Below are 12,158 nucleotides of genomic sequence, written 5' to 3' on the forward strand. Positions count from 1 at the left end.
TCTTCTTCCTCGTTTTCCATTCTCTCCTCCTCTTCATATACATCTACATTCTCCTCCTCCTCCTCCTCCTCCTTCTTCTTTGTCAATTTCTCCTATTCCTCCTTCCTCCTCATCTTCCATTCTCTCCTCTCTCCTCCTCTCTATATTATACATCAACATTCTCCTCCTATTCCTTCTTCCTCTTCTTCTTCCTCTTCCTCTTCGTAATCCCAACTCTAAATGTCTACAATACTGACACGAACCAACTGAGACCAACCCGAAATACCTCCTTACCTTCCTTCAACTCGAGGGGTCCTTAACGTAAACACTACACGCCGTACACCGAACCGAGGGGCCTCTGTACAATGTAAAGTTAGTTACGACTCACTACGATTCACACCCGACCCCGCGCGACGCCTATACATTACGTACCGGGCATATTCTACACCGCACGTACGTAGCTTCCTCCGAGACTTCTGTACAAAATAATGTTACGCCTTCTGCTCGAGATCTCACCGCCCCCAGGCTTGTCGCTCTAGCCTAGGGTGAGATACGAAATTACGCTCACACGCTCGGATGTATTTTCAAGAGTTCGTAATGCCTCTCCCGCTCAGCTGCCACAATGGGACCCTAGACGTTCACTTCAGTCTAGGGTCGAAAAATAAGGAGTCCGAGAGAGGCTTCGTAATAAACGCTACGCTGGCTTCGTAATCTCAGGGGGAATCATTCACTTTTCGCTGCGACACTTCACTCAACCCCAGGCTGACCACAGTTCTCTAGGGCGGCGATACGATATATATACGTAACACTGTCGTACTTAATCATGGTTTTTAGACAAAATAAAATAGCGTTGCGATTCTATGGTTCGGTTAACTCCTTGAAACCATGTCGCGTCGCCCCGTGCCGTCCACTTCGCCTCGACGTAAAGAGAAATGCGAAATATACATACACACGTAAAGTAATACCAGCTTCAAAATAACTCATTACGCTTCTTCCCTTCACTTTTTCGACTGCGGTATTACCCAAAATTATACCTCTCAGCCGATACGTAATATTACACTTGTCGTACGTAATATCAGTTCCTAGACATAGCAAACACCTCATTACGTATCTCCACTCTTTTAACTGCGACAATACCCCAAAGTTACACCTCTCGGCCGACAAATAATATTACGATTACCAATACGTAATATCAGTTCCTAGACCAAATATACATCTCACTACGTATCTCCACTCTTTCAACTGTGACAATACCCCAAAATTACACCTCTCACCCGACATAATATTACGATTACCAATACGTAATATCAGTTCCTAGACCAAATATACATCTCACTACGTATCTCCACTCTTTCAACTGCGACAATACCCAAGATTACACCTCTCAGCCGAAACACAATATTACACTTCCTATACGTAATATCAGGAGTTACGACATAAAATAAACACCTCATTACGTATCTTCCCCTCTCTCTTCCAACCTCGACATGACCCGAAATTACAACTCTTGCCGTACGTAATATCAAGTTTCTAGACCAAATCAACACCTCATTACGTACCGGAAAATTACGACTTTCCCAACACCCAATATTACACTTGCCGTACGTAATATACAATGCAAAATAACACGGCCATTACGTATATCTTTCAACCTTCATTTCTCTACGACACTTACATTACACTCCCGTACGTAATCTCAAGAGGGTTCGTAGATATTATAATACAGTTCGTTACGTCATTACGCTCAACACTCTTTTCCTCGGTACCCCAGGCCGTCGTGTCTACTCTGGGGTCAACGCGTAATGCTTCCCGGAACAAAATGTCGACATGCATAAGGTATGGAAGACAACACATAGAAAAATAATGCGACTCTACTGTGTGTGCGCGTGTGTTCGTCCGTTGGTGTGCGTGACCTGTTCCGACTGGCGTTCGTGTCGGTCGGAAAAATCGCTCGGGAAAAATTGAGCTAAAAGGGAAAAAGTATGACAAAAGTAAAAAATATGAAAAGAGAAAGGAAAGGAAAAGGAAAAAAAGAAGTACGAATTAATATTATCGGCAGAAAAATCGCTTGAGAAAATCTAGCTTAAAAAAAAAATAAATAAATAAAAATTCTCTCAATATTACGTACATGGATTTTGTTTACGTAGTTCATTATATCGACGCTCAAGGTTCCCGAGGTCATTTTCTCCCGTCGATACGAATGCCGGTACGAACGAGGCGCACGAACGGACGAACACACGCCACGCCACGCCATTACCGTAACACCAACACTGCCGAGACTCCGCCCAGTAAGGTTCACCATCATTGCACTATTCGTATCACAATCTCATTTATCGTGTGTGTGTGCGCGCGTGTGTGTGTGCGTGTTTGTGTGTGTGTGTGTTAGCGTGTGCACTGCGATCGTCGGTTAATTGACGAGTGCGATATTTTTTTCTTCTTTCGAATTCTTGCATATTTCCTTCAGTTCTCCATCTATGTGTGTGTGTGTGTGTGTGTGTGTGTGTGTGTGTGTGTGCACTGTGATCGTCGGTATATTAACGACTGCGATATTTCTTTTGTTCTTTCCATTTTTTGTATATTTCCTTCAGTTCTCCCTCTACGTAAGGTTTGATTTTACGTTTTCCGACACCAAAGAAAACGGGACGAGGGTAACCGTGCATAAACGTAAATAAACTCCCTTCGTCGTCGTCCTTCTCGGCAATCACGAATACACACGCACGTAAACACACGCACACACGCACTTATATTACGTACACACATAGACACACACACACACTACTGACCTTATTTCCTTCTTACGGCATGTGTACGGCTTGTGTGTGTGTGTGTGTGTGTGTGTGTGTGTGTGTGTGTGTGTGTGTGTTTCGTTTCTTTATAACCTGTGATACTCTTTTCTCTCTCCTTCTCTCTCCTTTGATTCCTGAAACACAAGGAAACGAAACTCAATTAATAAAACACAGCATTGATGGTTTGGTCGGAAATTCATTACGTTAAGAATTTGAAACAGCTGACCTCTCCTATCTCTCCTTCTTAATCTCTTTATCTGTATGACTGTCTATCTCTCTGTCTGTCTGTCTTTTCTTATTTATTTCTCTCTATCTCTCTCTCTGTTTCTTTGTCCGTCTGTCTGTCTGTCTGTCTGTCTCTCTCTTCCTCTATCGGTTAGGCTGTGTGACTTTTCTATCTCCTTATCTGTCTGTCTCTGTCTCTCTGTCTGTTTATTTCTTTCTATATCTGTTAAGCTACATTACTCTCTCTGTCTCTCTGTCTTTCGCTCACCCTCACTGTCCCTGTTTCTCTGTCTGTCTGTTTCTTCCTATCTCTGTTCAGCGACATCACTTTTCCTGTCTGTCTGTCTCTCCCTGCCTCCCTCCCTCCCTGGCTCACCCCTCAGAGGTTGGAGCTGCTGGTGCTGCTGCTGAAGGAGTCCAAATGCTCTCTGTGTCTGTGGTTCTTCTTGCCTGTGGGGGACACCTTCTTGCCGCTCTTGATGTGAATCCGCTCCTCCATCTGCTTCACAGCCCCGTCCAGCTCAGACTGCAGGGAGTGAACAGATTATAGTTTTGTTGACACCACCGCCAGTTAACTTGTGTGTGTATATATGTTCGAGCGGACCACCACCAAACCGAACCCCAGAGTTACCGGACTAGTTACAGGAGCTGCCTCGTATAGACCAACCAGCCCTTTGCAGACTCCTTGCGTTCTTATGTTCTTGTAAACCTCATTGGCCCAAAAAGTTTGTTGGAAGGAAAGAAAAGGAAAGAGAGAAAGGAAGGAAGGACAAAAAAGGGAAAAGGAAAGTGGAATGTGTGATGACGATGGGGTAGTGGTCGCTGCTTAACCCGGTAGCAGCGACGGGTCAAATTTGTGGCTTTACCGTGTAGCAGTGACGGGTCAAATTTGTGGCTTTACCGTGTAGCAGCGACGGGCCAAATTTGTGGCTTTACTGTGTAGCAGCGACGGGTCAAATTTGTGGCTTTACCGTGTAGCAGCGATGGGCCAAATTTGTGGCTTTACCGTGTAGCAGCGACGGGCCAAATTTGTGGCTTTACCATGTAGCAGCGACGGGCCAAATTTGTGGCTTTACCGTGTAGCAGCGACGGGCCAAATTTGTGGCTTTACCGTGTAGCAGCGACGGGTCAAATTTGTGGCTTTACCGTGTAGCAGCGATGGGTTAAATTTGTGGCTTTACCGTAGCAGCGATGGGTTAAATTTGTGGCTTTACCGTGTAGCAGCGACGGGCCAAATTTGTGGCTTTACCGTGTAGCAGCGACAGCCAAGTTTGTGGCTTTACCGTGTAGCAGCGACAGCCGAATTTGTGGCTTTACCGTGTAGCAGCGACGGGCCAAATTTGTGGCTTTACCGTGTAGCAGCGACGGGTCAAATTTGTGGCTTTACCGTGTAGCAGTGACGGGCCAAATTTGTGGCTTTACCGTGTAGCAGCGACGGGACAAATTTGTGCCATGATATAAGCCCCCAAAATAGATGATACATAAACTGATCACAAATGCTTTGATATATATTATGAAATGGTTTGTGTGAGTGATGATTTTTTCTCATTTTTCTCACTTCGGGGGACCATTAAGAAACATGATCCCCGCTGCTACCGGGTTAAAAGTCCATATTCGTTTTTTCAAGGTCCATCAAAATGAGTGTTTACTGTATATTTATAACAGTCAACATGAGAACAGAGGGGCTGGGGTGACTTACGAGGCTGTAGGTGTACATGAGTTTGCAGTATTCCAAATGGCTTGGGTTCTTGGTGAGGAAGGTGAGGGCGTGTTCCAGACAGTACACGGCCTCCTCCTGAGAGTTCGTAACCTGGAACACAACAAATATGATTATTATTATTATTATTACTATTATTAACCCTGACACACACACACATGGCACACAGAGAAGAAAGGAAGTTACAGGGCAGGGAATAGGAGGAGGAGGAGGAGAAACAGCAGGAGGCAGAGGAGGAGGAGGAGGAGAAACAGCAGGAGGCAGAGGAGGAGGAGGAGGAGAAACAGCAGGAGGTAGAGGAGGAGGAGGAGGAGAAACAGCAGGAGGCAGAGGAGGAGGAGGAGGAGAAACAGCAGGAGGCAGAGGAGGAGGAGGAGGAGAAACAGCAGGAGGCAGAGGAGGAGGAGGAGGAGAAACAGCAGGAGGCAGAGGAGGAGGAGGAGGAGAAACAGCAGGAGGCAGAGGAGGAGGAGGAGAAGCCAATAAGATGAAAGAAGTTTAAAAAGAGAGAGATTTATAAAGGAAGGAAATAAAATAAAGAATATATAGAAAGTACAAACCAAGGTCAGGAAGAACATTGCTTACCAGGGCCACGTAGAGGTTCTGGCGGCACATCTCACACATGTTCTCCTCCTCATCCTCTATGAAGCGACTCTTCTTCTTGCGGTGGGAGTCAGGCGTGGAGAGCCGCTCGCTGGCCTCCAACCCTGGGCCGAGGAGACAATGGAGGTGTGAGGGAGGAATGACATGTACTTTAGAGAATTAAAAAAAGGAGAAAAATGAAGAAAAAGTTAGAGTTGTCAATAAATTCCAAACCATACATACACACACACACACACATGCACTGTCCTCCGCATCACTCACCGATCTCCGCCAGCCTAGCCCGGAGGTCCTTCTCGCGCTGTACCACCTGCAGCACCAAGTCTCGGGCACGCAGCAGACCGTCCAGCGTCGAGCGAGGGTCCGTCACCACCGAGAGCACCAGACGCTCCAGGGAGAACATGGACGGCTCACAGCAGTCTCGGAGCGCCTTAAACGACTGGAAGGTGATAGGGGATTGATGAACGGACGATGCTGTGACGGCAAAAAGTGTTACAGGAAAGACTGGACAATTATAGATAAGGAGACGGGACCACATAACAGTAACACACACACAGACAGACACTCACAGCCACAGCGCGGTCAAAATACTGCGGTCTTGCGAAGAAGGCGCTCTCGGAAATGAGGTACCCCTTGCATATGCTGGAGGTGAAGGCGCCGGGGAACACCACGACAAACTGGCCCGGCTCCTGCACCACCCGGCACACCCGCACACCCTCTCGCACCAGCTCACTCGGGGGAACCTGGGGGAAGGGAAGCATAGGGGTGAGAATGGGGGAGCTTGTGGGGTGAGTCAGATCTCCTTGCGACGGATAACTCCTCCTCCTCCATATCTTCTTCCTCCTTGTTCATCTCCAGTTCTATCAGTTCTCCTTGCGACTCACCATGGCCGTGTCGGAGGGTAGCCAGATGGCCGAATCCTTTACGAAGTCCGGTACGATTTTCTTGAGCGCCGCGTAGAGCTTGTCCTCCTGGTTCGCCGCGACCCCATACCTGCAAGAGACGAGATGATATATGTATGATGCAAACAACGGAGCCATTTCTCTCTAACTTGTACTGGGAGAGACAGGCTACACATCACAGGAGGAACAATGCAAAACCAACTCTCGGAACACTGTACGCAAGGTCGCTCTCCCCTGCAAGTTATTCCTTCCTCCTGTGATGATGTTATACGTATGATAGAAAGTTTTGTTTAGTCAGCGCGACATCTGTGGTCATATGCCGGAGAGAGACAGACGGGGAAGGAATTATAGGAGAACAAGAGGTATTTCTCTCTACATCACAGGAGGAACAAGGCACAGGTTACAAGGGAAAACCAACTCTCGGAACACTGTACGCAAGGTCGCTTTCCCCCTGCAACTTACTCCTTCCTGTGATACGTAAGATAAAAAAATAAAAAATGTCTCTGTTAGTAGTGGAGCTCAAAACCCATTCAACCCCACAAGTTACAAGGGAAAAGGATCTCTCGGAACACTAACGCAAGGTCGCTTTCCCCCTGCAACTTACTCCTTCTTCCTGTGATACGTAAGATAAAAAAATAAAAAATGTCTCTGTTAGTAGTGGAGCTCAAAACCCATTCAACCCCACAAGTTACAAGGGAAAAGGATCTCTCGGAACACTAACGCAAGGTCGCTTTCCCCCTGCAGCTTACTCCTTCTTCCTGTGATATGTAAAACTAAAAAAAAAAATGTCTGTCAGGAGTGGGAGAGGCTCGTAACCCATCCAACCCCACAAGGAAAATAAGTACGGAAGAACATCAATGAGTCTTATCGAGTAGCGTTACCCACCATATCTTGGAGGCCCCGGTGTGGAGGTACTCTATCCACGGCAGGCTGTGTGGGTCCTTATACCAGCACACCGTAGAGAACAGCATGCCAACGTGTAGGGTGGGGGCCGTCACACCTAGGGGGGAAGGGTGCGTTAGGGGACATGGATAAGTGGATATGCAGGCAATGGATAGGTTACTGGATTATGAGGTTGCCTGCTATGGTGTTTTAATCTGCATGAAAGTTTTTGATCTTCTCCATGGTGAAACGAAACCCAGACCCACCCAGACCCACATCTATTCATACGTCCAATCTACTCCCTATCCAGCCTTGCTAATTCCCTTCCTCCCTATCTTAACTTACCCCATAACAACACCATAGCCCAGACCCAGCCCTTTCCTTCTGACCTACCCCCTTTCCATCCTTGCTAATTCCCTTCCTAATTCCATAGCCCAGACCCAGCCCTTTCCTTCTGACCTACCCCCTTTCCATCCTGCACCTCTTCCTAATTCCATAGCCCAGACCCAGCTCCTTTCCTTCTTCTGACCTACCCCCTTTCCATCCTTACAATTCCTTCCTAATTCTAATTCATAGCCCAGACCCAGCCCCTTTCCTTCTGACCTACCCCCTTTCCATCCTTAATTCTTCCTAATTCCATAGCCCAGACCCAGCCCTTTCCTTCTGACCTACCCCCTTTCCATCCAATTCCTCCTAAGTCCATAGCCCAGACCCAGCCCTTTCCTTCTGACCTACCCCCTTTCCATCCTTGCTAATTCCCTTCCTAATTCCATAGCCCAGACCCAGCCCTTTCCTTCTGACCTACCCCCTTTCCATCCTTGCTAATTCCCTTCCTAATTCCATAGCCCAGACCCAGCCCTTTCCTTCTGACCTACCCCCTTTCCATCCTTACACCCTTCCTAATTCCATAGCCCAGACCCAGCCCTTTCCTTCTGACCTACCCCCTTTCCATCCTTGCTAATTCCTTCCTAATTCCAAGACTTTCCTTCTGACCTACCCCCTTTCCATCCTTGCTAATTCCCTTCCTTCCTATCATAACTTACCCTATAACAACAATACACTTCAGTTTTGTTTTGTTAATAATAGGAGGGTTTTTTTTTTGTGTGTGATTCTGGGGAAGATTTTTTGCAACGTCAATCCTATTCTTAACTCACTATAACAAGATCGGATTCCACACTTTCGAACTCACCCACTATCGTCCCCATGCTCTTCAGAATCGAGTTGGGGTTCTGACAGAGGTTCTTGAGGTTCCAGGGGTGCTTGGCGAGGGGCGAGGACCGGTGCGAGGGGAAGCCGTACCCGTGCTCGGAGGTGTCGATGCTTGCCGAGAGGACACAGACATGGTGGCTCCCGTTGACGACCAGGGACCAGTAGCGTTCATCCACCTCGAGGCTCGCTGGGTCCGGCTGCCACTGGTTGGAGGTGTTCCGGGCGATGCGGTAGAAGGTGCTCAGTGCCGTGCTTTTACCCTGGGGGGGGGGAGAGAGAGAGGGGGGGGGTTAGGGGGGTCCGGTGGCTTGGGGTTTTGGGTTTTATGATTTTTTTTTTCGATTGTTTTATTTATTTTGGTTTTTTTATTCTTATTTATTTTTTATTTTATTTATTTACTTATTTTTTTGGTGTGTGTGTGTGTGTGTGTGTGTGTGTGTGTGTGTTTCTCTCCTTTTCCTCTTCCTCTTCTTCCTCCTCCTTTACTTTCCTTCCCTCCTCCTCCTCCTCCTCCTCCTTCTAATTCTTTCTCCTTCTCCTCCTCCTCCTCCTCCTCCTCCTCCTCTTCCTCACCTTCACTATGCAGTCCAGGCTCTCCTCCTCCTCCTCCTCTTCCTCATTATCGGAGGAGGTGGAGGAGGGCTTCTTGCTTCCGCTGTCTGCCAGGCTGCGTGTGTGGATGCTGTCAACCTCCGCAAGCAGCTCCTCTCTCTCCTCTGTGGATGGACGGAACATTGATATTATGAGTACCCTTGTGTGTGTGTGTGTGTGTGTGTGTGTGTGTGTGTGTGTGTGTGTGTGTGTGTGTGTGTGTGTGTGTGTGTGTGTGTATATGTGTGTGTGTGTGTGTGTGTGTGTGTGTGTTTATGATTTACGTACCTAAGCAAACCTATTCTAACCTAACCTAACCTAACAAAACCCCAAACAGTCACTATAGGTCTTGACTCAGAAAATTCATATATGCTTCCTTACTAATGAGACTTTCTATACAACAAAGTGAGGTCATTCTGTGTTGATTCATACCATAAGGTGCTGGCTATCATGTGTTTGAAGATACCCTAAACTTAACCTAACCTAACCTAACAAAACCCCAAACAGTCACTATAGGTCTTGACTCAGAAAATTCATATATGCTTCCTTACTAATGAGACTTTCTATACAACAAAGTGAGGTCATTCTTTGTTGATTTATACCATAAGGTGCTGGCTGTCATGTGTTTGAAGATACCCTAAACTTAACCTAACCTAACCTAACAAAACCCCAAACAGTCACTATAGGTCTTGACTCAGAAAATTCATACATGCTTCCTTACTAATGAGACTTTCTATACAACAAAGTGAGGTCATTCTGTGTTGATTCATACCATAAGGTGCTGGCTATCATGTGTTTGAAGATACCCTAAACTTAACCTAACAAAACCCCAAACAGTCACTATAGGTCTTGACTCAGAAAATTCATATATGCTTCCTTACTAATGAGACTTTCTATACAACAAAGTGAGGTCATTCTTTGTTGATTTATACCATAAGGTGCTGGCCATCATGTGTTTAAAAATACCTTAAACTTAACCTAACCTAACCCCAAACAGTCACTATAGGTCTTGACTCAGAAAATTCATATATGCTTCCTTACTAATGAGACTTTCTATACAACAAAGTGAGGTCATTCTGTGTTGATTTATACCATAAGGTGCAGGCTATCATGTGTTTGAAGATACCCTAAACTTAACCTAACCTAACCCAACAAAACCCAAACAGTCACTATAGGTCTTGACTCAGAAAATTCATATATGCTTCCTTACTAATGAGACTTTCTATACAACAAAGTGAGGTCATTCTGTGTTGATTCATACCATAAGGTGCTGGCTATCATGTGTTTGAAGATACCCTAAACTTAACCTAACCTAACCTAACAAAACCCAAACAGTCACTATAGGTCTTGACTCAGAAAATTCATATATGCTTCCTTACTAATGAGACTTTCTATACAACAAAGTGAGGTCATTCTTTGTTGATTTATACCATAAGGTGCTGGCTATCATGTGTTTGAAGATACCCTAAACTTAACCTAACAAAACCCCAAACAGTCACTATAGGTCTTGACTCAGAAAATTCATATATGCTTCCTTACTAATGAGACTTTCTATACAACAAAGTGAGGTCATTCTTTCTTGATTCATACCACAAGTTCCCACCTATCATGCGTCTGAAAATACCTTAACCTAACCTAACCTAACAAAACCCCAGACAATCACTACAGGTCTTAGAAAATTCATATAAGCTTCCTCAATCTCAATCATAATTAGGAACACTAGGCAACACTTACTACTGGACAGGGTTGCATAGGGCAGGAGGTATTTGCAGTAGATGGAGTCCAATTTCGTGATTCGCTCCTGGGCCGAGCGAGGGATACGACAAGCGTCCGCCACCTTACCCCAGAGCTCGTTCTCGATGACGGACATGAGGCCACCGTGCTGCTCAACCACCTCGTACAGCCGCACCAAGTCCAGCTCCATGCAGCCGATCTATGGGGGTAAGGGGGTGAGGGGGTGAGGTGAGGTGGTTTCAGTTCTGGTCCCCCTACTACAGAATGGATATCAAGGTGTTAGAATCTGTACAGAGAAGGATGACAAAGATGATTCAGGGGGTGAGAAACTTGTCATATGAGGATAGACTGAAGCATTTAAATCTACACTCTCTAGACAGGCGAAGGTTGCGAGGAGACCCGATTGAAGTCTATAAGGTCGGTATCATAAGACATTTTCGCTTCTCATATCAGCTGTTTCTAAAGGTCGAGAGGGGGTCTGTCGGGTTCTAGTGAGTGTTTCTTCAGGTTCAGGGCACAGAGGAAGGGTCACACTACCACCAGGGTCATAAAACTACTCCTGGAAATGCCCACAACTCCTACGAAAGCCTTGTCAAATGAGTGTTTCTTAAGGTTCACGGTACAGAAGAAGGGTCACACTACCACCAGGGTCATAAAACTACTCCTGGAAATGCCCACAACTCCTACGAAAGCCTTGTCAAATGAGTGTTTCTTAAGGTTCACGGTACAGAAGGGTCACAATACCACCAGGGTCATAAAACTACTCCTGGAAATGCCCACAACTCTAACGAAAACCTTGTCAAATATGTGTTTCTTAAGGTTCAGGGCACAGAGGAAGGGTCACACTACCACCAGGGTCATAAAACTACTCCTGGAAATGCCCACAACTCCTACGAAAGCCTTGTCAAATGAGTGTTTCTTAAGGTTCACGGTACAGAAGAAGGGTCACACTACCACCAGGGTCATAAAACTACTCCTGGAAATGCCCACAACTCTAACGAAAACCTTGTCAAATATGTGTTCATAGGTGAGGAAATGTCTTAAATATGACCCTATATGTCTTTAATATGGGGATTTGATTGTAAAAGAGCCAGGTAGGACACATGGCAATGGTTTTAAGTTAGATAAATTCAGATTCAACAGAGACAAGCAAGAACTGGTTAACTAATAGACTGGTGGATGAGTGGAACAGCCTTGGCAGTCATGTTGTGGGTGCCAATACCATAGATACATTCAAGAAGAAGTTGGATAAAGTCATGGATAGCGAGGTAAGGTGGGGTTAGGATTACAGGAGCTGCCTTGTATAGACCAACCGATCTCTCCCAGACTCCTTACGATCTTATACAAGCATCACAGAAGTGCCGTACCAGAGGGTTAGTAGTGAGCTCAATGTTTTGCTTGGCCAGGCAGCGTCGTATAGCCCTCAGGGTGCGGACGTTGGGCCCCCAGCGATGCATCATCTTCTGAATATACTGGTTGTTGCCGGTGAAACGCATGTCATCATTCACTCGGCACTCAGGCTGTGGGGAACAT

The 12,158-nt window shown here is 46.0% G+C and overlaps 1 protein-coding gene and 1 long non-coding RNA gene across 7 annotated transcripts in view; one reads left to right on the forward strand and one right to left on the reverse strand.

The window, feature by feature from the left end:
- Positions 1-2,454: 2,454 nt before the first annotated feature.
- Positions 2,455-12,158, reverse strand: part of LOC126982174 (mucin-5AC-like) — a 28,411-nt gene continuing 18,707 nt past the window's right edge. For all 6 annotated transcript variants that reach the window (XM_050834009.1, XM_050834014.1, XM_050834011.1 and 3 more), the window contains exons 13-24: positions 11,993-12,145; positions 10,626-10,824; positions 8,874-9,016; positions 8,281-8,560; positions 7,095-7,209; positions 6,192-6,300; positions 5,877-6,050; positions 5,572-5,746; positions 5,293-5,414; positions 4,690-4,800; positions 3,367-3,516; positions 2,455-2,899 (exon numbers count right to left, since the gene is read on the reverse strand). In XM_050834009.1, the coding sequence (XP_050689966.1) occupies positions 3,370-3,516; positions 4,690-4,800; positions 5,293-5,414; positions 5,572-5,746; positions 5,877-6,050; positions 6,192-6,300; positions 7,095-7,209; positions 8,281-8,560; positions 8,874-9,016; positions 10,626-10,824; positions 11,993-12,145 (1,728 nt within the window). In that variant the 3' untranslated portion in view covers positions 2,455-2,899; positions 3,367-3,369. The remainder of the gene's footprint in view (positions 2,900-3,366; positions 3,517-4,689; positions 4,801-5,292; positions 5,415-5,571; positions 5,747-5,876; positions 6,051-6,191; positions 6,301-7,094; positions 7,210-8,280; positions 8,561-8,873; positions 9,017-10,625; positions 10,825-11,992; positions 12,146-12,158) is intronic.
- Positions 9,330-10,591, forward strand: LOC126982176 (uncharacterized). The gene is made up of 3 exons (XR_007734811.1): positions 9,330-9,471; positions 9,642-9,737; positions 10,236-10,591. It is a non-coding gene; the product is annotated as an uncharacterized LOC126982176 (long non-coding RNA).

Source organism: Eriocheir sinensis, chromosome 50 (assembly GCF_024679095.1).
Source record: "Eriocheir sinensis breed Jianghai 21 chromosome 50, ASM2467909v1, whole genome shotgun sequence".
NCBI classification, from domain to species: Eukaryota; Metazoa; Arthropoda; class Malacostraca; order Decapoda; family Varunidae; genus Eriocheir; species Eriocheir sinensis.